Here is a 26,455-nt window from a genome sequence, read left to right on the forward strand (position 1 = left end):
CCCTCCCCCCCAAAAGACCTTCCGCCTAAAACTATTTGAATCCAAATATAGTCCTTGTTCTTTCATGCACAGGGCCCTAGTACTTTAATAGCACAGTTCAAGAGCGATGCAAGCCTCTCTATCTCATCAAAAGCCTCCCACCTGAACGCAGGATCTCCTTGCAGATTGCTTGAATAAAGCTTTTTCATAATAGATTGTTTGCATGAAAACCTACACTCACACAGGAAGTTACCTGTGTGGGAGAGGAATTTGTGTCAATTTCCCCACCTCAGTGTGGCATCTCTGGTCTCCTGTGAATGTACATACCAGGGCAGTATTCTCTGATGGTGTTCCACATCACTGTTTACTGCACTGGAGTTAATTTCCTCAATAATAATAATAATAAAATCACTTGTAGTGATACTCCACCATTAGTTATGGGTAGGGTGAAATCTTACAGCCCAGTTGAAGCACACTCACAGAAAACATGTGTATTTATATTACATTTGTATTGTTTCCTAAAATACATATATTTTGTATAGTTGCTCTCAAGGGAAGGGCACTACTTAACGTCTTATAGCAAATCCTTGGAAAAGGACCCAGACTTCTCCCCTTTCTTCAACTCAGATATTCATAGTAATGGTTGACATTCATTGTACCAGAAGACAATGTACCAGAAGACAATGTACCAGAAGACCAGAATCAAATATAGAGGGAGTAATAAAGGAAGAGGGATGCGGGTGGCGCTGTGGGTTAAACCACAGAGTCTAGGACTTGCTGATCAGAAGGTTGACGGTTCGAATCCCCGCGACGGGGTGAGCTCCCGTTGCTCGGTCCCTGCTCCTGCCAACCTAGCTGTACGAAAGCACGTCAAAGTGCAAGTAAATAAATAGGTACCGCTCCGGCGGAAAGGTAAATGGCGTTTCCGTGCGCTGCTCTGGTTCACCAGAAGCAGCTTAGTCATGCTGGCCACATGACCCGGAAGCTGTACGCTGGCTCCCTCGGCCAATAAAGCGAGATGAGCGCCGCAACCCCAGAGTCGGTCATGACTGGACCTAATGGTCAGGGGTCCCTTTACCCTTTACCTTTTAATAAAGGAAAAATCCAGATGTGTTGAAATTAGTCAGCCCTTGCCATTTACTTTAAAGGAAGTGGGATTGCCTGTAAATTTGGGCACTGAAATTAAAGCAGACATATCATGAATTTACCATATCATAAATTTATCAAGTTTCCTTCTTCTGCAGTAATAACAGACTCAGATTTAAAAGCTAACTTCTGTAGCCAGCTTAATGATAGATCAATAATATGTTGCTGTTAACATTTTTTTTCTTGCAGGATGCAGAAAGATCAATGTCTGTGGTGCCTTAGGTCATGATCAATACTTTTAATAAAACTTCCCTTTTTTTTACCTTTGTACGCTTTGCTTTTACTAATGTGCGTCTCTTTTGTTTCAGACCATTAATGGTTTTCTGATAATGTCATACTGCCCAAGGTTGAGGCTGGTTTGAATTTAAACCTCTAGTTAACAGTGATTAAATCTGCTGGCATGCCTTACCTTGTAGAAGACATTAGCATTTGAATACAGATCTGCTATTATTTAAGCTCAAATGTGCATGTGTGTTTTAAGCATTTTGGGAAGGGTAATTTACAAATAAGTGTCTTTATTAAGCAATAATGTTCTTGTTAGTAATGCAACAAACTATTACTGATGCTCTCTCTATTGAGAGCTAGTGCAGATGTTCAGAAAGGGGTGTGGAACAATGCTATTGAGACCATATCATTTCTGAATGTGCACAGCCTCCTGCCAAACATCTGGCTGATTCTTCCCCCTACATTTTAAAGGGATACAGTCTCAGGAGGACTGTAGCACATGCTGCCCCCCCCCCATGTTTCGATTGCCTCAGTATTTTTCAAACAACCTCTGGTTGATGATGTTTTGCTGCTTTGTTTTTTTATAGATTTGAGATATATGGTTAACATACTTTGGCCGCAGTTAACAATTCTGTCAAGCAAAAGATCCATGCTTTGAAGCCTTAATGTGAAATATTTATGCAGCTTGCTATTATTGCTCCACACAAACATTCACACAGAAATTGCTTTACCGCCTTTGGGATTTGATCGCTCACATCATAGTCATCCAATTAGACAAAGTGGCCATTGGTTCAGGTCCTTGTGAGTTTACATTAAATAATTTAATATTTAGTTACGGCTGATGCCACCGGAGTCATACATTTTCCGTGTTTGATGATGACAATGATTACACTTCCTAATAGTCCTTTTACAGTCTCATGAAAACAAAATGAGAACGTTATGTATGGAATGGTTCTTAACTGTTTTCATCTTGGGGTATTCTCTTTGCTGGCCTTTGTACAGAAGGTGCTGAAGTTTGGAGGCAGAAGGGCTAGATCCCTTGATGACCCTCATACCATGTACAGTGGTCCCTCGGGTTAAGTACTTAATTCGTTCCAGATGTCTGTACTTAACCTGAAACTGTTCTTAACCTGAAGCACCACTTTAGCTAATGGGGCCTCCTGCTGCCGCCGCGCCGCCGCAGCACGATTTCTGTTCTCATCCTGAAGCAAAGTTCTTAACCCGAGGTAATATTTCTGGGTTAGCGGAGTCTGTAACCTGAAGCGTATGTAACCTGAAGCATATGTGACCCGAGGTACCACTGTACAGTGGTACCTCTGGATGTGAATGGGATCCATTCCGGAGCCCCGTTCGCATCCAGAGCAGAACACAACCGTGTGCAGGTCATGATCCGCTGCGTCTGCGCATGCGCGTGATGTCGTTTTGAGCGTCTGCGCGACCGGCGAAACCCGGAAGTAACCCATTCCGTTACTTCTGGGTCATCGCAGAGTGCAACCCGAAAATGTTCAACCTGAAGCTACTTTAACCTGAGGTATGACTGTACTGCATAGTCTCGATCTGCTTAGAAAAATTACTTGAAAACTTGGGTTAATTTCCATTTTTAATTTGTTGCTGTAGCCCTTTGTGACTGGAGTTGAAACAGAAGGGTGGGAATCCTTGAATTTTTGCGGGAACAGGGCTTATAAGAAGGACCCGGCAGAGTTGGAGGCAATGTTGTGATCCAGGGGAGGCACAGCTCAAGTCTAAAAGTGGCAGCCAAGAATCTGAAGCACTAGAAGCAGGAAACTTGTCCAATATAAGCAGATGGTTGCGTTCCAGAAGGCAGCAGAGGCCTGGCTGGTGGTATTTTATATGTCTGTAGTGGATCCAGGAGACTGTCTTCACAACGCAGAGTACTAACCACTATACAATCACTATACAAGCCTTTGATTATTTTAAACAAATGTTACCAGGAATCCTGCAGGTGAGCTTGGAAAACACACCTTGGTTGTGTTTTCTTGGGTACACTTTTTCAAAGCCTCCATTTCAAGCTCTGGCATTGGATAAATACAGCCAAATCGAAGTTTGGCTCTCCCAGACCCAAGTCACACAGTTGCATGTGACATTTCAGCAGCCTCACATGTGTCAGGTTTTGGGGGGGGGAAGAAATGTGGTTGCTCATGCGCAACCATGAAAATGCAGAAGTTCATGCTAGTTCCTGTCTATAACTGCTTCTTAAAAAACCATCTTTAGATTCGGCCACGATGGGCAACTATCGCCCAGTCTCAAATCTTCCATTCTTGGGCAAGGTGATTGAGTGAGTGGTTGCTGAACAACTCCAGGCACACCTGGAAGAAGCGGACCATTTGGATCCCTTCCAGTCGGGATTCAGGCCTCATCGCGGGACTGAAACTGCCTTGGTCGCACTGGTTGATGATCTCCAGCGGGCTAGGGACAAAGGTGAGAGCTGTTTCCTAGTTCTGCTGGATCTCTCAGCGGCGTTTGATACCATCGACCATAACATCCTTCTGGACCGTCTTGAGGGGCTGGGAGCTGGGGGCACTGTCATACAGTGGTTCCGCTCCTTCCTCCTGGGCCGTGTTCAGAAAGTGGTGGGGGGGGGATGAGTGTTCAGACCCCTGGGCTCTCACTTGTGGGGTGCCTCAGGGTTCTGTCCTCTCCCCCATGCTTTTCAACATCTACATGCAGCCGCTGGGAGAGATCATCAGGGGGTTTGGGCTGGGTGTTCATCAGTATGCGGATGATACCCAGCTCTACCTCTCTTTCAAATCAGAACCAGTGAAGGCGGTGACGGTCCTGTGTGAGTGTCTGGAGGCGGTTGGAGGATGGATGGCGGCTAACAGATTGAGATTGAATCCTGACAAGACAGAAGTACTGTTTCTGGGGGACAGGAGGCGGGCAGGTGTGGAGGATTCCCTGGTCCTGAATGGGGTAACTGTGCCCCTGAAAGACCAGGTGCGCAGCCTGGGAGTCATTTTGGACTCATAGCTGTCCATGGAGGCACAGGCTAAATCCATGTCCAGGGCAGCTGTGTACCAGCTCCATCTGGTACGCAGGCTGAGACCCTATCTGCCTGCAGACTGTCTCGCCAGAGTGGTACATGCTCTGGTTATCTCCCGCTTGGACTACTGCAATGCGCTCTACGTGGGGCTACTTTTGATGGTGACCCGGAAACTACAGCTAATCCAGAACGCAGCAGCCAGACTGGTGACTGGGAGCGGCCGCCGAAACCATATAACACCGGTCTTGAAAGACCTACATTGGCTCCCAGTACGTTTCCGAGCACAATTCAAAGTGGTGGTGCTGACCTTTAAAGCCCTAAACGGCCTCGGTCCAGTATACCTGAAGGAGCGTCTCCACCCCCATCGTTCTACCCGGACACTGAGATCCACCGAGGGCCTTCTGGCGGTTCCCTCACTGCGAAAAGCCAAGTTACAGGGAACCAGGCAGAGGGCCTTCTCGGTAGTGGCGCCCTCCCTGTGGAACGCCCTCCCACCAGATGTCAAAGAGAACAACAACTACCAGACTTTTAGAAGACATCTGAAGGCAGCCCTGTTTAGGGAAGCTTTTAGTGTTTGATGCATCACAGTATTTTCATATTCTTTTGGAAGCCGCCCAGAGTGGCTGGGGAGGCCCAGCCAGATGGGCGGGGTATAAATAATAAATAATAAATTATTATTATTATTATTATTATTATTATTATTATTATTATTATTATTAATTAAATGGGTGGAAATCAGGTGCCTTTGTATTAATTCCCTCTGAATTAATATATTGATTCATGTTTTGTTAATTTTAAGACTTCGGTTGCATTCTATGGCCTTTTAAATGTGTTTGTTGGAGGGGGTTGTTGGTTGATTTTTGCTTGTCTTTTATTATGCATTTTGTATGCTTATTTTGTATTCTTATGTTGTGAACCACACACACAGACCCCCGGTGATCTTCGGATGAAGGGTGGCACGCAGATTAAACAAACAAACAAAATAAATTGACATTGTGGGGGGGGGGACGACTAGAGTGAATATTTTAGTGAATCATAGTATTCTAAATCCAGCTCCAATATTTGCATGTTAAACCCTAATAAGCCCTGGGCCAAATGTGGTGGATGTTTTAAGTTATTCACAAAAAAAGTAGCAGAATTCAATTTGGATAACAGATATAAAAACTGCAATAAGCTGGTTATTCTCTGCTCTCTCCCTTCGCATTGCCACCTGCTCAGGCAGTTCCATAGTGCTGTTTGTACAATATATTGTTGTCAGTGACAACTGAACAAGAATTCTATAAGCAGTTGGCTATCAAATAGTGGCAAATTTAAAAGCTATGCAAATTGTGCTAGGACAGCCCAGCTTGTTTCAGCCTTCTTTTCTCTATTATCATATCAATTGAGTAAGCTCATACCAGACAAAGCGAGGTTATGGGAACCACCTAGAGCATCACGCACCATTAAACATCAATGCCGCATACATGAACATCTGCAACACCGATTTTATTAACAGGATATAGTGGGAGGGGGATAAACAGCTTTCTTAATCACTTCATTGTAAAAAAAAACAAAAAAAACACCAACCCACAATATCCTAATGCTTGCATTGTTTATCAACAGCAAATTCACCAATAATTGTGTAATTATAGTCAGCTAGATTACAGTACCTATTGCACTCGGTTGGTTTCTGTACGGATCTCTTGAAGTTCCATCTGCAAGCACTTCAGCAAGCAGTAACTACTAATGATATTCCTTTTTACTGCTCCTTGCATTGACAGGTGGGGATGTTTGCTTCCTTTTTACTGTGACTAGTTTGTGGCTCTTGCCAGAGGATTTTGTCTTACTTGCTCAGAACGGTTTAAAAGTTTCAGAATCATTAGAAACTTTACCTGAGGCTTTTGATAACACAAGATTAGCGTATGTAATTGAGCTAGAAATCTGGAAAGAAAATGGGTAGCATACATTCAAAGTGTGCGTTACCAAACATAAAACAGTACAGTACAATAAAAAATGCAGAATAAAACTGCAAAACTATAACTGGAATAATAAAGTAGCAGCATGAAGATATTGTTTCAATTAAAAGCAAAGCAAGAAGCATCTGACTAAATACTGAAAGCTTTTTGAATTAAAAAGATATTCAGTATAAAGTAGGCCCGCAAATTACAGAGGGGTTTTGTTCTGGAGGTTGCACCTAAGGCCAAAATGGTGTATAGCTAAAACTCATTGGGTCCAGTGGTGGTTGCTATCACCAAAGTTGTTTTTCCTGGAATCCCACCTCCATGCCACTACCAGTAAGTCCCATTGTCTTGTGCTTGCTGTCTAATTCCATGTATGAGTAGAACATAGAACAAGACTTCTGAAACTGATCCTAATTAAGTGTTGGGGAAGTTGATTCCTTAGGTAACCTGATTAATGAGCCAGCTTTAAAAGCCAATGTTTGTTGTTGTTTAGTTGTTTAGTCGTGTCCTACTCTTTGTGACCCCCTGGACCAGAGCATACCAGGCACTCCTGTCATCCACTGCCTCCCGCAGTTTGGTCAAATTCATGTTAGGAGCTTTGAGAACACTGTCCAACCATCTCGTCCTCTGTCGTCCCCTTCTCCTTGTGCCCTCAATCTTTCCCAGCATCAGGGTCTTTTCTAGGGAGTCTTCTCTTCTCATGAGGTGGCCAGAGTATTGGATCCTCAGCTTCAGGATCTGTCCTTCCAGTGAGCACTCAGGGCTGATTTCCTTCAGAATAGAGAGGTTTTATCTTCTTGCAGTCCATGGGACTCTCAAGAGTCTCCTCCAGCACCATAATTCAAAAGCATCAATTCTTCGGCGATCAGCCTTCTTGATGGTCCAGCTCTCACTTCCCTACATCACTACTGGGAAAACCATAGCTTTAACTATACGGACCTTTGTTGGCAAGGTGGTGTCTCTGCTTTTTAAGATGCTGCCTAGGTTTGTCATCACTTTTCTCCCAAGAAGCAGGCGTCTTTTAATTTCGTGACTGCTGTCACCATCTGCAGTGATCATGGAGCCCAAGAAAGTAAAATCTCTCACTGTCAACATTAAAGCCAACATTAGCACTTTACTTTGAGCCCAGTTACAGGTAGGTAACTGACATAGCTGGAACAAAATCAGAGTTAGGTGCTCTGATCTTCAGGGTAAAATCTATGTGATGCTGCTCACTTGCTTGCAAATGGTTAGTTACTTTCTTCCAGATTCAAAATTTATTTGTACCCTTGAAACATAAGATGCTCTTTATATCCATTGTTATCGTCTCCCAGACTTGCAGTAGGAGGGAGGGCAATTTGCACTATCTGCCCACCTCAGGCTTTCCAGTGCCTTAGATGAGTCCCACCAATAGCGTTCCAGTTATGCCACTGAAGGAGCCTTGTAGACTGGAAGTGATCTCTTGATTTCTAACAAACCTTTTCCTACCCTAGAATTCCTGAAGGTTGCTGTGGCTTTGCAGTCTCTTTTTCTTTGGTCTCTCAGTCTGTATTCTGGGACCAGAGGAAATGTCTTGCCAGAACCTACGTTGGGGCTCCAAATGAGCTCGCTACCTCTATGTCTGAGAAGACAAGACTCCCTGGAAAAGACCCTGATGTTGGGAAAGATTGAGGGTACAAGGAGAAGGGGACGACAGAGGACGAGATGGTTGGACAGTGTTCTCGAAGCTATGAACATGAGTTTGACCAAACTGCGGGAGGCAGTGGAAGACAGGAGTGCCTGGTGTGCTCTGGTCCATGGGGTCACGAAGAGTCAGACACGACTAAACGACTAAACAACAACCTCTATGTCACAAAATAATGATCAAGTTTTCCAGCTCTCTAGAACTTTTCATCTGGCAGGATGTTAATCAGAAAGGAACTGGGAGTGGTATAGTTACTCCCTAGGCTGCTGTTTGTAACAGTCTTGAACTGGAACTCTAGAGAAGGAATGCTTGTCCCTCAGAGCAAACTATTCCTTCATTCTACGTACTAAGCCACATAGAAATTTGGGAGGTGTTTTTTGTCATGTAAGGTAAAGGTAAAGGTACCCCTGCCCGTACGGGCCAGTCTTGACAGACTCTAGGGTTGTGCGCCCATCTCACTTAAGAGGCCGGGAGCCAGCGCTGTCTGCAGACACTTCCGGGTCACGTAGCCAGCGTGACGAAGCTGCTCTGGCGAGCCAGCACCAGCGCAGCACACGGAAACGCCGTTTACCTTCCCGCTATAAAGCGGTACCTATTTATCTACTTGCACCCGGGGGTGCTTTCGAACTGCTAGGTTGGCAGGCACTGGGACCGAGCAATGGGAGCGCACCCCGCCGCGGGGATTCAAACCGTCGACCTTTCGATCGGCAAGCCCTAGGCGCTGAGGCTTTTACCCACAGCGCCACCCGCATCCCAATTTTTGTCATGTAGCTAGTCCCTAATTGTTAAAGGCTTTTAAATGTCCCAACCAGCACTTTGAATTGGGCCTGGAAGCCGCTTTAGATGATGAAGCGCTGCCTTAATATGTTCAAATGTTTCGTTCCGGTTAGTTATCCTGCAGCCGTTTTCTGGACCTCTTTAAAAGGCAGCCCCACAAACAACACACAGCAGTAATCCATCTTCCAGTGGATTAGTGAAAGCAGAGTGTGTCTTCTACCATGACAGTGAATTGCATGGCCATCGCTGACAAGAATCCCCAAAGGAGGTTACATGCATGACATTATGTGGAGCGTACAGAGAATTCCTGCCCTAGGGTCCCTGCAGCAAAAAATCCCTTCCTTCCTATTCATAGTGATGAATGTTTGGCTAATAAGTGACAATTCCGCACCCTTGAAGTCAGGGAAAGAGAATTGTACATTTGGCTAATTTATGAATAGAAAGTAGCCTATGCGCTTTTAAAATGTGTGGGGTTTTTTGAGGGGGGTTATTGGTTTTTTAAATTTTGATTATATATTTTGTGGTTTTTTTATTTTGTTCTGTGAACTGCCCTGAGATCTCCGGGTATAGGGCGGTATATAAATTCAGATAGTCATAATCATAATCATAGCTGGATCAATTGTAAATGGAGATGTAAAGTTAATGCAACAATGCCAAGGAAGAGAACTAACAACTTCATTGACCCCTGCTCTTCTCTGAAGAAGCTGGTTCATCAATTGATGTCTTGGTTGCAGCACCAAGGCTGCTAACACAGAATAACAGACTGCTTGATATGGCTTTGCCGGCATTTGTTTTTTTGTGTGAAAAGCCTTCAGCGCTTCCATCTTGGCAGAAAGATTCAAGATGTGCACTTTTTGAAAAACACAACAGTGTTCAGCTGCATGTGGAACGTGCTGATGAACGCCGAGCTTACCCAAGTAGCTGTCTCGGCAGTCAGCAGGAATAAAATGGCAACAAAGCCGAGGGATAAAAGAAATGTTGACAGAACAAGGTGAGCCAAAAGATGATAAACACCTGTGGGGGGAAACAGGTGCCAGTATAAATGTGGCGCTTTGTACATGTGGCACCGTGTTGCTTCATCTCCATATCAGAAAGGACATCCTGCCTTCAAAAAAAATACATAGCAAGAAGAATCTCTGTTAGAGTTCAGGGTCGTGTCATTAGTTGTTTTAGAAAATTCGCTTTCAAGTACAGCTGTGAAATTGCAAATAGAGAAATTAAAGGCAATTGGCGAAAGGTAATTCCAGCTAGTCTCACCTGTAAGACTGTGTTATCTTAATCTCTCCAGGTAGATTTTCATTGGAAGCCGCCCAGAGTGGCTGGGGAAACGCAGCCAGATGGGTGGGGTATAAATAATAAATTATTATTATTATTATTATTATTATTATTATTATTATTATTATTGCGAACAGAAACCAGAATCAAAGGCCTAGAAGGGCCTACAGGCAAAATGGCCCAGCCTCACTCCCAAAGAGAGGTCAAGCCTTAGATAGTTGAATCATTATGTTAAGTGTGGTGGTTGTCACAGGCAGCATTTGTTTGGATCCTTAAAGTAGGGTTGAAGAACCTGCTCCTATCACCCCTCACTATTGGCCATGCTGTCTGGGGCTGATGGGAGTTGGAGTCGGACATCTGGAAGGCCACAGGTTCCCATCCTCACCTACACTGTTTCTCAAACTTGCGTCTCCACCTGTTGTTGGACTACAACTCCCACCATCCCTGACCACTGGTCATGCTAGCTAGGGATGATGGGAGTTGTAGTCCAACAACAGCTGGAGACCCAAGTTTGAGAAACATTGCAATGGTGCGGAATTTCTCAGCTATCCAATTTACTGCAAGGAGGGAGTGCCGTTTTAATCATCTGCCTCTGGCTGGCTCTCAGAGAGCACCACAGAAAACTCTCTTTAAGTCACAAGTACACTACAGAAAATTACTTTCAGCATAAATTAACAAGAGGGTTCATGCCAATGAACCATGCTGATGGGGGAGGTCAGAAGTCCCCATGTTTGTGTCCTATCATCTCTGTGATTTCAGAAATTGCAGGCAATAACTTGCATTAGAGGACTTTGTCGGGCTGGGCAGTAGGTTTTCCCACAAACGTTTTGCCTATCACTGGCAAAACATATCAACCCTTATTGTAACTCAATAGCTTGTTGACTTGATAATTTGAGTAACACAGAACATTAGGCCAAATACCCAGGAACAGTAAATGAAAGGATACAGCTCAATTGATTTCAGCCGATCCCCGCTGCATGAGCGCACACAGATAATGTAGCCCCTTATCTGTACAGTAAATCAATTTCTATTTTCCTCCCTTTGCTCTTCATTCATAATAATTAGTAGCTCCAAGGAGAAAAATGTCCTCAGATTTGACAAAGTATTTAGTTTTTGTCCTTTTGCCAGAATGTTCCCAATGTGCTATTTTCCACATACGCTTGCTTAAATTTGGAGGGGGGTATTTTTAAAAAAATAAAAAATAGATTAATGGGTCAAAAAGGAAAACCTAAAACCAAAATGCAGTTAGATAATAGTGCTGTAAAGCAACGTTTTAAAATAAGGGTAATTTAAAATGACAGGCTATGCCATAAACTTGACTACGTTCTTGAAAAGTGAAAGAGGGATATTTTTAATTTATGCCTTCTAGCCTAGTTGGCTGTTGAGTTCATATTGAGCAACATGATGGGTATTTTTATAGTTTTACTGTAAATTGTTGGGGGAGGGAAGTATCTTACTAAGCCACATTCTGTTTCTTTTATGAGTAGCTTTATCCCAGAGCTATGTTTTTAAAGGTTTGCTGTGCAAACGCACGATTCAGGAGCTCTTGCTAGAAAATGCCTGTCAAAACTGTGATTATGATAACTAGCATCCTAATGAGTTGTGTTCCATATGTGGGAAATAATCTATAAACTAAATAAACTGTTGCATAATTTATACTAAAATGTGCATATAATTATTTTGAAGGGAGGTAAATCCTATACATTCCAATTACAGCAGCAATTAAGTGAAATCATTTGGATACTAATTAGGTGATCCTAAAAGGATCATAGACTTGTGTACTTAATTATCAAAGGAACAATCAACAACTCATTTAGGATGAATAAATTTATTTCATTTGGAGGGTCAGATCCTTCACTGGTTGCTAATGCCACTCTTTCAGAATTAATCCCACTGAGATCAGTGTGATTTACTCCATGTTTTGATGCAGTTGGGAGCTGAATCTAACCCTTAGGGATTAGCAGAAATTTCAAATCTCATTGTACAAGCATCATCTTCTCCTTCATATAGATATAAAAGCTACATGAGTCTTGAGAAAAGCCACTTAGTAAGCAAACCTCTGTTCTTAGAAGCAGGAAAAAAATTAGTAGTCTGCGGAGATCTTAATTAAAGGAAACAGAGTTTACAAAGCCTGAGGGAGGAATTGGTGGAACCAAAAGAAGATTATAACCCTGTAATTTTACTAAACACATCAGTGATAAAATCAGAAATAAGGGTTTAAATGTGTACCTGTAGTAGGGCATGACAGCAGCCGTGTTCAGACAATCAAATCCTGACTTAAAAACCCAATATTTGCAGAAGCGCTGTTCACCTTCCTGTCGCATTTGCCTGCTTCATTTGTCTCTTCAGCTGGCAAACAAGTCAGGAAGCCACTTAACCACAGATTTCCATGGCATCCAAATGAGAAACTGGCATGTGTTGGCACTTGAGAGTTTACCCTTACAAAAGTAACTTTATACATTAGCCCACATTCTGCTATGCTGTAATTTTTATAGGGATATACCATCCAACTTTACGTCTGGAGATCTCAGATGAATTCTTTGCCTTCATCTTAATGGGCAGATTCTAAGCCTCACCATAGCTGTCAACTTTTCCCTTTTCTTGCGAGGAATCCTATTCGGAATAAGGGAATTTCCCTTTAAAAAAGGGAAACATTGACAGCTATGAACCTCAGATCACAGAAAACCACACTGATCTTGGTGGAACTAATTCTGAAAAAGTGGCATTAGAAACTAGAGGAGGATCTGACCCTCCTCCATATGAAATAAATTTATTCATCATAAATTATCTAGGTCTTAATGGTTAAAGCTGAGTTACAAGTCAGAATTGCCTGCATTTTTAACTATTTCTGATTGTTTGTGGATTTCGCTATATTCTCGTTTCAAAAGGCATAATATATGTGCAGGTATTTTGTCTTTTTTTCTCTCTTTCTGCTGCGGCTCTCTTGATAACCCTACATTGTATTTGATACTGATGAACGGTAGACCATATAAACAGAAACTTGTAGTTCTGACTTCTGACTTGAGCGGCCGTGTCGATAGCATGGAGAAGTGGTGTGTTTTGGCAGTTCAGTGGAACAGTTCCAACTCCGATGAAAAGCAAACCTAGTGGGCAAAGATGGACTTTTCCAATCTATATTAACTGTTGCTCTTTTAAAATGTTGTGACACATGGCATCAAAATAAGATCAAGCAACTTGCACGCGCATGCAAGTTTACGAAACCTGTCTCCTATCCTCTGTGGATTTTTCATTCGAGCCTAAAATGACAATTACAAACGTACTTCAAGGATATACAAGTTTTGGGTTGGAAGTTCTGTAGTCACCTAGGGAGCGCAGAATAGCCCTGTGTCTATTTTGCTGTCAGCCCATGCTGTATAATCCCCCACAACAACCCTGTGAGGTAGGTTAGGCTGAGAGGCAGTAACTGTCTGAAGGCCCCACCTAATGAGCTTCATGACCAGGTGAGGATTTGAACCCAGATCTCCCGGGTCCTAGTTAGACACTCTAACCCCTACACCTCACACACTTCATGATTAACTCACGTTGCATCTATTTTATATGGCTTTTGAGGGCAGGGAGGGAAGTTGCTTTGTTGTTAGACAGTAGTCTTATCAACAGCTATCAGCTAACTTAACTACCTATATTTAAAACATTTATATCCCTCCTTTTAAATGAATTTCCAAAGTGGCTAACAGTAGGAGATAAGCAGACATCACTGTAAAACCACAACAGAAATTAAAACATAAAAACAGTGAACTAATTGCAATTTGGTAGTGCCAGTAGCAACAAACCCTGTAAAAAGCTGGGGGGGGGGAGAGACTTTTTCTATTTTAATCTAAAAATCAGCCTGACAAGTAGAGCAAATTCCAAAGGCAAGGTGAAATCTGGGTGGGGGTTTTTTTCTGTTTGTCTGAAATGTGTTCATGTGTCAAAAGTAGTTAATTCCCGTAATGGTTGAGAGATGTTGTGGGACATAAAAGAAGACTCACGTAAGCTATACCAGTAACCATACGGTTTTATCCTAGAGCAAGACATTTGGTGGGCTGTGCTTTTTCCTGCAGGAAAATCTGTCTGTGAAATCTATCTAAATTTCACAATATCTTTTTCCTGCACAAATCCCAAAGTGTCTGGCAGCATGTGTGGCATGCAATATCATGCCTTTGACTGGTTCACATCCTGAATTTATATCCTAACGTAAGCAAGATGGGACCAAACAAAGAAAGTGCTAAATGTAAGCTTTGGGAAATGTGTATCAAAAGGTGGAGATGTTTTCAAGCTTGGTTGGATCCCATTGAAGACAGTGGGAGAAGCATTTGATCATCTTGGGCATTCCTTGAGCACTGCTGAATGGAGAGCAAAAGACGGCAATGCAAATATGTTGTTGCCTTCTGTACTGTCACCCTTCCTGTGATAATTTCAGAAGGGAAGGAAATATACTCCACACAGTTTAATGGACACTTTGCTTTATTGGTATGTTGCATGTTTAAGGGCTCAGATGAAACAGATTCTGGGGTGGAACTCTCACAAAAATTAAGCCTTGGGGCAGGGGAGGAGATGAGCCTGCGTGATGCTGCCTATATTGTTTGGTTTCTGGGCCCAATTCAGAGTGTTGTTTTTTACCCATAAAGCCTTAAACGGCTCAGGACTGCAGTACCTCAAGGATGCTTCTCCCCATATGAACTGATCCAGACCCTGCAACCATCATCTGAGGCCCATCTTTGTGTGGCTCCTCCACGAGAGGTCCAGAGGGTAGCAACATGAGACTGGGCCTTTCCTGCTGTGGCCCCACTCTCTTGTGGAATTGTCTCCCCAGGGAGGCTCACCTGGCGCCTAAAGATATGTAATGAAGGCTCCAGGCAAAAGCATTTCTCTATAACCATTCTAATTAACATTCTGTGGCCTTTTAAATGTGCTTGTGGGAGGGGGTTTTGTGTTCTCACTTTGGATTTTTATGTCGTGAACCGCTGTGTGATCTTTAGATGAAGGGCAGCATACAAATTAAATGAATAAAATTTGGCCGAATGTTTTGGGGTTTTTTTATGTTCAGTGTCTTTTAAAGCTTCAACCTTTTGGGGATGGCTTGCTTTGTGCAACGAAGAGAGTAAAGGTAAAGGGACCCCTGACCATTAGGTCCAGTCGTGACCGACACTGGGGTTGCGGCGTACAGCTTCCAGGTCATGTGGCCAGCATGGCCAAGCCGCTTCTGGCGAACCAGAGTGGCGCACGGAAACGCCATTTACCTTCCCGCCGGAGCGGTACCTATTTATCTACTTGCACTTTGAGGTGCTTTCGAACTGCTAGGTTGGCAGGAGCAGGGACTGAGCAACGGGAGCTCACCCCGTTGCGGGGATTTGAACCACCGACCTTCTGATCGGCAAGCCCTAGACAATGGAGTGTGCCTCCAGGGGTGAAGTCAAACTGATGTGTTAGCACCAGAGTGACCTCCCCGGGGCATAAGCCTGGGCATTGTGTACAGAGGTTCTAGGCTGCTCAGCCTCACGGATGTGGTCCAAAGGAAAGCAGAGCACTTTGACACCAGCTTGGCTGCAGGAGTTGCCAGAAGGAGCTGTACAAGGCTCAATCCAGCTTCCTTGCTTGAACTGTTTTACATGATTGCTCTCGATCTTCCTAAACATTTTGACAACTGTGTAGTGTGCTACATCATGCTGCCACATTCCTTATAGTGGTACCTATGTACATTTTTAAAAAACAAACAAACCCACCAATGAAAGCTCCTATGGTCTCCTGGGAGGGGAGTTGCTTGTTTTCCCCCATCTCATCTGCCTCCCAAAGCACATTTGGTGTATTCCTTCAATGACTGTGAGACAGAACTTGTATAGCCTTCTATGACTCTGGTAATTTACACATTAACAAGGTGGTAATTATGTTTTTATCACATCCTTATGACATTACCCCCTGGAAAGCCCTAGCTGATTAATTAGTAGTACGTATTTAATCTGTGACCCCGACACTCCAAAATTATTGTACCCACACATTACAAGTTACATGGATAATGGTACACAATTTTTAAATCACTTGAAACAGTCGGCTAGCAGAACTGTAATACCGGGGGGGTGGGGGGAGGACCAAGACTAGGAAATGTTTCCATTAAGACCGTAAAACCAAACCAAACACCTAGGGTCGCTTTTTCTTCAAAACAGATGTTGTTCCAGCGTGTTTCGTCTAGAAAGGCACGAAGGCCATGCTCTTTACTGCTTCTTCGCATGGCCAAGGTTGTTTCAAGGCATCTTTTATTGCATCCATTGGCTTCCAGAAGCTCTGATCTAATCCATGCTCCAACTGAGGTGCTTTGCGAAGCAATTTTTTGGTTATCGGTTGTTCTGTAGCGATCATTCCTTCTTTGCAGCGTAGTAATTCTGGATGATATCAATCGTTTCCTCAGGCATCTTTTTCTTTCTTTCCCCCCTTGTAGAAAATGAAGTAAGAGCCTTCCCGGTCTTAATTAGTGACCAGAGCGAGATCGTGGACACAAACGGAGCTGGCGATGCCTTCGTGGGAGGTACGTGCCATTTGCATTATCCCTTTTATTTGGAAGTGCCCCCCCTCCATCCTTTATTCGAGAACATGGGCAGGTGGTGGCAGGGTGTTCCTTTCCTGAAGTACAGAATGTCAGATTGTTCTTTTCAAGCTTCCATTTTCCTCCCTAAGATTGTGTTTTAATAGACTGCTAATTCTCCCAGGGAAAAATGTGTTTTGTGGCTCTAAAGATAATGTGCTCCTATGCAACATCCACATTGTTTTCACGAGATTAATTGTATCTGTCAGAATGTTGCATAAACAAGCTGCATCAAATATGTTATGCAGCGTACTCAGAATCCCTCGTGGCTTTAAAATTTTAGCACATTGCTGTTCTTTTAAACAAGTTGTGGTGAATATTAAAGAGTATGTAAATAACCGAGCGTAACGTTTGAACTATTTTTTCCTCCTCTTCTGTGCGTCTGGTTCCTACGCAATTGATGTTCGAATACAAAAAGCCTACAAAGAGTTAAAAAACAAAGGCTAAAAGTCAGGAGTAAAGTAACATCTGCTGCTACTTTTATATCCATTTGCAACCATAATATTTTTTGGCATTGGAGTGTTACATCTATATTTTTGTAGCTGTTGTGGTTCAAAATATCTCAACATAAGCCCTAACAAGTTCTCTTGGTTACTGCAATCTCTGTGTCTTGCAATATGTTTTTTGAAGGCTTTCACTATAGTGAGGGACACGGGTGGCGCTGTGGGTTAAACCGCAGAGCCTAAGACTTGCCGATCAGAAGGTCGGCGGTTCAAATCCCGCGACAGGATAAGCTCTCGTTGCTCGGTCCCAGCTCCTGCCAACCTAGCAGTTCGAAAGCACGTCAAAGTGCAAGTAGATAAATAGGTACCGCTCCGGCGGGAAGGTAAACAGCGTTTCCGTGCGCTGCTCTGGTTTGCCAGAAACGGCTTAGCCGTGCTGGCCACATGACCCGGAAGCTGTATGCCGGCTCCCTCGGCCAATAAAGTGAGATGAGCGCCACAACCCCAGAGTCGGTCACGACTGGACCTAATGGTCAGGGGTCCCTTTACCTTTACTTACTACAGTGAGCTTCAAGGCATCATATCGGATCTTAGCTTTTCTCCAAATAGACTTGCGGAGTCTCAGGGTTTGACCTGAAGTTTCAGAAATTTAGCCACCACCTTAAGTTCTTGCGGGGAAAGGACTAGCATCTCAGGGTAAAGGGACAGAGTATTTTCTGCTCGGACTGAGAACTTTTGCTTATTAACTGCCCCATCATCAGTCTCTACCCTAAGCCATTGGGCTCAGCCAGACTCTATCCTTTGCATGATCTATGGCACACCATTTTAGACTCAGGGAACCTGACAACTTTATCTTTCAAAAACACCACCCAAAGAATTGATTTCTAGAGCGAGCCCTATGAGGCCCAATTCCATGTTATGTCGCACCTATCAGTCACTTTCATACAAGGCACATTTTAACCTGGGAGGATTATTTGCAATACAGTCGTACCTTGGAAGTCAAACTGGATCCGTTCCGGAAGTCCATTCGACTTCCAAAACGTTCAAAAACCAAATCACGGCTTCTGATTTGCTGCAAGAAGCTCCTGCAGCCAAACAGAAGCTGCAGATGCCCTGTTGGACATTCGGCTTCCAAAAATAGTTTGCAAACCAGAACAGTCACTTCCGGGTTTCTGATGTCCGGGAGCCAAAACCTTTGGGAACTAAGCTGTTCGAAAACCAAGGTACGATTGTACTTGGACTAAAACATTTATAGCCTTGCCTTCAGGAAAGTATTGAAAACAACGAGTTGGTGTTGTTTAATGGGGGCAACCACTGAATAGTAGGGGCCAGTCATAAAAATCATATTGGAATTCTAGAAAGTTAAGCAAGAAATGGTAGAAATCTGGGAACTTTCTAGTTGGGTTTATTAGGTTTGCAGTGCACAACGTGCGTTTTTAAAGAAATCAATATTTGGCTAAGGGAGGACAATTGAAGGATTCCGCTAAGACAGAAAAAGGACTTGTGAGCACTGTCCGTTTGTAAAGTGGGGACAAAGAACGCATATTCTCATGCATGAGACAGTTGCATATTCCTGCATTGCAGGAGACTGGACTAGATGATCCTCCGGGTCCCTTCCAACTCTATGATTCTTTGACAGCTCTAGAGGGAATTCTCTGGCTGGCATCATGAGTGAGGGCGATAGAGAGGGTATAGAGAGAAGGCTGCCTCACCTGGAAATATGGCCCTCATTTAACAGCCTAGAAATGCTGTTTGTTGTCACTGATAACCTGGTACAGTGGTACCTCAGGTTAAGTACTTGATTCGTTCGGGAGGTCCGTTCTTAACCTGGAACTGTTCTTAACCTGAGCACCACTTTAGCTAATGGGGCCTCCTGCTGCTGCTGCGCCACAGGAGCACGATTTCTGTTCTCATCCTGAAGCAAAGTTCTTAACCCGAGGTACTATTTCTGGGTTAGCAGAGTCTGTAACCTGAAGCGTATGTAACCCGAGGTACCACTATAGTTCAAAAGCGCAGAAACATTTAATGGCAAAAATCTTTATTGAGTGCAGAATTAAGACATCTGACTGATCCTCATAAGCACACCAGTATTTAGGAAAAAGCAAAACTCCGAATGTCTTCTGTGACCTTCTTGAGCAGCTTTAACTCAGCTGTATGGCAGATGACATTTCCTTTTTATCGAGACAAACTAAATACGTTGGTAACTGTAAACATTATGCTTCTGTGCATGTGCCAACCCCTTAGTTTGCAAGAGCATCCAAATGTCTGCTGAGCACTGGAAGCAACACAAAGCTTCTGTTTGGAAGTCTTTTGGTCTAAGGAAGATGAACAGAAAAAGAGAGGGACAGCAGGAGGATCTGGCTGGATCAAATAAAAAACAATTGGTTGTGAATAATTCAAAACTGGCCATGGTGACATAGGGCAGTATTTTGAGTGAGGTCTTGGAAGTGAAAATAGAGTTGCCTTGATGAGCAGGGACCATTGCTGTTCTTCAAGGTGCAAGTGGCATGGAAGAAGGGGGAAATAACAGGAGTGGCAGCAACTGACTCTGTCTGTGATGGAGGGAACGTGGACCTGTACATTACATAGACCCATGAGAATTGCAAAAATGCATTACTACCACCACTACTACTACTACTACTATCCCACGCACTCTGAGCGGCTCCCAAAAAAATATTAAAAACACAATAAATCATCAAACATTAAAAACTTTCCTAAACAGGGTTTCCTTCGGATGTTTTTAAAAAGTCAGGTAGTTGTTTATTTCCTTGTCATCTGATGCAAAGGTGTTCCACAGAGAGGGCGCCATTACCGAGAAGGCCCTCTGCATGGTTCCCTGTAACCTCACTTCTCACAGTGAGGGAACTGCCAGAAGGCCCTTGGAGCTGGATTTCAGTGTCCGGGCTGAATGATGGGGGTGGAGAGGCTACTTCAGGTTTACTGGGCCGAGGCCGTTTGGGGCATATCGCATCCCTGCTACCAGGGGCGGAGCAGGCATGGATTCCCAGTGCCAGGGTTAGGAGCAGCTTTTAGCATCTTCTCTACCATTGCCCTTTAGCATTTAGTTTCCATCGCTGTATGAACTGAGGAAGACATTAGGTGCTATTTTGCAAGGAAAGGGTGTGTGAGAAAAAGCTGCCATCAGGACCAACTGAAGCTGTCAAACTATGTGGTCATCTGTAGTGGGGATCAGTTTTGTGTCTCATGGCAAACACACTTTGAACTGGAAGGGAAATACTTTTCCTTCTTTGTTTTTGTTTGTTTACAGAACTTTTGTAGCGTAGCTTAATTATAAAATTTCTCTAAAGCTACTGTTCTCCCAAGTTCACCTCCGTGTGACTGTGCCCTTTTAAGTGCTGAACCCTAGCTTCAGCAAAATCCAGCATTTTGCACAGTTCAGAAGCATGTGCCTTTTAGTTGCCTGTCTTAAAGTGCTCAAACCTTCCCTCTTATTAGTTCCTATATTTCTGCCATAATTTGGTTTCCTGATTCCGGGTATGAGCTCCACATCCTGCCCAGATGGCTCTTCTTTCTGTACTGACTGAATAAAAGCTTTTGCTTTCTTTGTCCAGGGGAGCTACACTATCCAGCAGCTATTATTCAGCTGGCAAAGTATGTTGAACCCATGTTGGGAGATCTTTTAAGGTGTGCATCGAAGCCTTAAAGTGTGCTTTGAGCTTTTCCAGCAAGATCTTCATTTTCTGCCTTGTTCTCTAGGTTGGAGTTTGCACGCTGTAGAAAAACACATTAGGTGTGCCAGAGAGATACATTACTAAAACGCATTGCCACTGATGGTGCTCCAGAAATACATCTTGGTCAAGCTTATAATATCTGCTGCTTCTAGTGGGTCTGTTGTTAACACAACTTCTCTACAGTGTCCTTATGCCTCTTCTGTTTTTCAGCAGCCCTTTCAAATATTATTTATAAAAGGGTTTTCCCCCCTTGGATATCATGTCAGAGCCCTGAAATACATCCCTTAAATGTTTGCGTTGCTCTGAGGAACTTCATTATTTATCAGCTGCTAGCTAGCTTTGTGTCATTCATTAAATATATATAGCTTTTTCTGTTCTAAAGATCTTCATGAATGAAGCATGGCAGAGTAGGGGGGAAGCGGAGACCAAAGGATGTTTTAGCTATGGTTTCTTTCCTTCCAAGTGAAGATAAAGTGCGAAAGAGATTAGCTCAAGACTGGCGTCTGATTTGACTCTGAGGATCCTCTTATTGCAGCTGTATAAAGCGTTGAAAATAAAATTCAGCCTTTTGACTGACAGCCTGTTTCCCCTGGTATAATAGCTGAACTTTCTGATGAAGCATCTGTCTTGACTTGGAAAGGGCTGGCTGTCATTCCAGCTACCCGCTTATGGCCGTGCTTGGCAATTTGTGTCATTCTTAACCCACCAAGATAAATGCCGTATCTCGAGCCAGGCTTCTCCGAGGCCTCTTGGTCTCTGTAACTGGCCTTCCATAAACTAAATATTGCCAAATTATATGCTTTCGGTGTATTTTTCTCTGTCATATTTGAAAGATCCTTATTATTTTGATAAATGTTTTGGCTGTACAGCGCTATGGATTTTCTAATCCAGTTATCGCCATTTAGAAACTGCCTCTCCTTTTAAAGATTCCAGCCACATTTAAAGATATTAGCAAGTGGGACCTCACACACAGAAGGAGGAGAAGGAGGAGGAGGAGAGCTCTTCCTGCTGTGGGCTCCAGACAGCATTGTAGTTTCGGGAGCTGGGAAAGGCATAAATAACACCTTTTTGCTTCCCACCCCACAGCCTTCCTATGCTGTGCTCTGTAAGCACTTTATTGCTCTGTTGGGGGTGGGGGGAGTCTAGGAAGGATGCCCTTGTTCCTTCCTCCTGTAACATCTCAGTCTGCTGCGATTTTGATGACAAACTCCTTCGTTCCGGATAGCCGCATTGTAGTCTAGTCCTGGCATCCCCTTTGTTGGCCAGGTCCTAAAACTGGAATCACCAAATACTTCTGCCCACCCGCACAGAAATGAGAATTGCTGAATCTGATTCTGTTTCCAAATGAATGGGAGAACTGTATGCTGCTATAACAGGGTGCCTGCTCCAGGATAGCAGTTACCGTATTTTTTGCTCTATAAGACTCACTTTTCCCCTCCTAAAAAGTAAGGGGAAATGTGTGTGCGTCTTATGGAGCGAATGCAGGGTGCGCAGCTAGCCAGAACAGCAAGAGGGATTGCTGCTTTCACTGCACAGCGATCCCTCTTGTTGTTCTGGCTTCTGGGATTCAGATTTTTTTTTCTTGTTTTCCTCCTCCAAAAACTAGGTGCGTCTTGTGGTCTGGTGCGTCTTATAGCGTGAAAAATACGGTAATAAGAGCCCTGATGGATCAGGCCAAATGCCCAGCATAGCCCAACATCCTGTTTTCACAGTAACCAGCATGGGAATCACACAGACAGGATCCATGTGCAACAGCAGTTCCCAGAAACTGATATTTAGAGGCATGCCACCCCCAACAGTGGGGGCAAAATATAGCTATCACAGCTAGTAGCCACTGGTAGCCTTATCCTTCGTGAATTTGTCTAATCCTCTTTTAAAGCCCTCCAAGTTTCTGTCCAGCTTAAACCTTCCCCGCCTCCTCCTGCATGCCAGCCACTCCTCTGGGTGTTAAGAGCACTGCATCTTTGGTTTGGAAGCACGCGGCTGCCTTCTCATTCATCCTCCCAACTACCGTCCTCAAGCAGCTGTGCTAGAATTCACCAGCACATTATGAGCCAATGCAGGAGTCCCTGGAAAAGCTTTTGCTCAAGCATTGCCCAAAGAAACTCACAATGGTTGTCCCAAATAGGATTCAAGCAAGGGAGGGGGGCGGGCTGCATATAATTATTTTAAAAATCACTGTGCTTGCCTCCCCATCAGTTCAGCTCTGGCCTTCCCACCCTTCCCATCAGGGGTGGACTTTGGTCTTTCAGATTGGTCTTTCAGAGACCTGTACGAGGCCCCACACACCTCCTGCTCTCTGTTGCGTATGTGCCCTTCCATTGTCACAAGCCCACCTTGTGGTGGGCCAGTGTGGTGTAGTGGTTAAGAGTGATAGACTCGTAATCTGGAGAACCGGGTTCGCGTCTCCACTCCTCCACATGCAGCTGCTGGGTGACCTTGGGCTAGTCACACTTCTCTGAAGTCTCTCAGCCTCACTCACCTCACAGAGTGTTTGTTGTGGGGGAGGAAGGGAAAGGAGAATGTTAGCCGCTTTGAAACTCCTTCGGGTAGTGATAAAGCGGGATATCAAATCCAAACTACTACTCTTCTTCTTCTTCTTCTTCTTCTTCTTCTTCTTCTTCTTCTTCTTCTTCACTCCTTCGCTCCTGATGCCAAACCTCCGATGCCCAAAGCCAGTCACCTTTTTCATTTTGCTTGGACAGTGGACACCCACTTCTTAAATCTGTACATGGGGTTCCTGTCAGCTTCCTGGTCTGACCCAGACTCCTTGTCCTTACCTGCAAAGCCCTTTATACCCTTTCCCTTCCTTTATTCTGATGTAGACTGTTGCCCATCCAGCTCCATCACTGTCATCTGCCCAGAGGTCTCCTGCCCCCTTAATGGCTCCACCTATTCTCCCACGCTGACCTTATGCATAGAACTGCATTCTGCAACACCTACATGCAGCCGCCTCTCTCTCCCTTTAAACTTCTCCCTAACACCCTTTAACCACCATCCCCATCCCAAACTAAGACTAAGTAGATGCAGTAGAGCAGGCTTCCTCAAACTCGGCCCTCCAGATGTTTTGAGACTACAATTCCCATCATCCCTGACCACTGGTCCTGCTAGCTAGGGATCATGGGAGTTGTAGGCCAAAAACATCTGGAGGGCCGAGTTTGAGGAAGCCAGCAATAGAGCCATGTGTGCATTCCTTTCCTATTTGACTTTGTTCTGTTGCCACAGCTACGTCAAATTTTATATTTTCTGCTCTCCTTGTGTAACTGTGAACGGATAGCAAAATGTGGGGGAAATCATTTAAAATGTTGTGTTTGGGTCAAACTTGGCTAGAAAAGAAGCATTTACTATTTAGCATGTGGTCCATTTGATAAGCAATGATCTCATTGTGCTTTTTTTTTCATTCTTGGAGATGAAAAATATTGATATTGAGTAAAAATATTGACACGTCTCAGGCTGTTTGTTCCAGCTTTCTGGACTCCTGCAGAGTATTTTGTAACAGCCTTATTGATGGGCCTCTTTACCCAGCTCTCTAGGTTTAACTGAGCTGAGTCAATTTGCCACCACAGCTTCAAGTAGCTGTTACAGAACAAGCAAGACATCCTAATAAAGCAGTAAGTGTGTTTGCTCAAACATGGTATTGATTTTACTTGGTGAGGGGGAAGCAAGTCCTTAGCATGGTGTCAGGGCGGATGAGCCGAACTGCAGTTTTTTCATTGTTGTCTGTTGTGGATGTGGAAAGCTAAGTGAAGCTGCAAGGGGATAAGTTAGAACTGCCAGAAATTTAAGGTCAAATCCAACACTGCATGCATGGAGTTCTGCTTGTGCAACCAGACTTCCCCTTCCTCTCTCCTCCCCACGTGCCCTCAAAATCTGCTCCAGTTGGTCCTGCAACTATGCGGAGCAGATTTTAAGGTTGTGGAAGGCAGGGGGAGAAGATGAGAGGAAGGGAAAGTTCTGTTGCGCTAGTGGAACAGCTTTTTCTTGCTTCTTTCTTTGGCGATCCCTCGTAGCCAAGTAAGGTTTTAGCAGTGAGTCCGTAAGTGACTGTGGAGGCCAATTCAGGATCCACACGTCCTTCCACAGTGGGGACATAGGTTTCTGGGCAGGAGTTGATCATGATGAGGGTTTGCCAAGCATGCCTTCCTCTTGGCACGTTTCTCCCTTTCTCCCTTTCATCCTGAGTTTGAGTGTCTTCAAAGCCCATGACACCTTTGATAAAGGCTGTTCTCCACATGTAGTTCTCGCAGGCCAGTGTTTCTCAGTTGTCGGTGTTTATACTGCATTTTTTTAGATTTGCCTTGAGAGAGTCTTTAAACGTCTTTTGTTGACCACCAGCATTGATATAATCCTTAAGCTGTAAAATCTGCTAACTACATGGCTTTGAGTTGGGGCAGGTGAGGGAAGGGATGGTTTGCAGTAGTTTCCACTTATGTCTTGGATTCACTCAGTCAACCAGCTACAAATCCACCTGACAGTTACCTTGTCCAGTCCACATTTTACCAACTTCTCCACAAGAATATCATGGGGGACTTCTCCCCAGTGTTTATTTTGTCCAACAACAAAATGTTCTCTGGGATAAAGTTATTTGCAAAGAGGGATGTGGGTTTCGGATCTTTGATGTCACACAAAGTACATCAGGATAGAGATCAATGACAGCTGAAAATATTTGCTGGGTATCATGCCAAGTTAACATTTGGAGATACTTGTCAAATCAGCAGGAGGCAACCTTGGGCTTTACGACAAATCACGGGCAGAGGATGAGTGAATGACAGCAAAATGAAATGAGCTCCATATGTATTTTTCAGGTGCACATTTTGCCCAAAGGTCCATTGGAGTTTCCCCTTTTTAATAACCATGAGCAGAGAATTCAGACGTCACTCATACAAACATGCAAACTCTGGGGGCACCTTTACTCCGAAGTCACTCACAGCCATTTGTATTAAAGTAATTGGAGGGAGAAGGGACGCGGGTGGCGCTGTGGGTAAAACCTCAGCGCCTAGGACTTGCCGATCGCATGGTTGGCGGTTCGAATCCCCGCGGCGGGGTGCACTCCCGTTGCTCGGTCCCAGCGCCTGCCAACCTAGCAGTTCGAAAGCACCCCCGGGTGCAAGTAGATAAATAGGGACCGCTTGCTAGCGGGAATGTAAACGGCGTTTCCGTGTGCTGCTCTGGTGCCGGTTCGCCGGAGCAGCTTCGTCACGCTGGCCACGTGACCCGGAAGTGTCTGCAGACAGCGCTGGCTCCCGGCCTCTAGAGTGAGATGAGCGCACAACCCTAGAGTCTGTCAAGACTGGCCCGTACGGGCAGGGGTACCTTTACCTTTACTAATTGGAGGGAAGCACAGGTTTGTATTCCACCTTTTAGAGAAGAGAGACGACCCTTTAAGAAATAGTTGTCCTTGCATAAGATCTATTCCAACTCTTTGAAAATCCATGGGCCAAATTTCTAAATATGTGGCAAACCGCAAGTCCTACCCAAAACATGCTCCAATTTACTTCAGCAGGGCTAATCCAGAATGTTTAATGTTTAAAGTTGTTTGCCATTCCTAGTGGCATGAAATTAGATGCCAAGTTGCATCTTTTAAAACACTAAAAAGAAAGCAAGTTTTCATTCAGAGTAGCCGGGCCTGGGTCTGATAAAGGCAAATCGACCATACTTTTTGGCTGCCATGGCCGCCATCTGCCACACAATTAAATCGTCGACATCGCATCGTGTTGGTGTTAGTTGGTTTGTTCGC

General features: G+C 44.1%; 1 protein-coding gene across 3 annotated transcripts in view; it reads left to right on the forward strand.

Moving 5' to 3' along the window:
• ADK (adenosine kinase) overlaps positions 1-26,455 on the forward strand; it is a 196,243-nt gene that overhangs the window by 162,754 nt on the left and 7,034 nt on the right. For all 3 annotated transcript variants that reach the window (XM_053388069.1, XM_053388068.1, XM_053388070.1), the window contains exon 10: positions 16,440-16,526. In XM_053388069.1, coding sequence (XP_053244044.1) covers positions 16,440-16,526 — 87 coding nt within the window. The remainder of the gene's footprint in view (positions 1-16,439; positions 16,527-26,455) is intronic.

This window comes from Podarcis raffonei, chromosome 5 (genome assembly GCF_027172205.1).
Source record: "Podarcis raffonei isolate rPodRaf1 chromosome 5, rPodRaf1.pri, whole genome shotgun sequence".
Classification (NCBI taxonomy): Eukaryota; Metazoa; Chordata; class Lepidosauria; order Squamata; family Lacertidae; genus Podarcis; species Podarcis raffonei.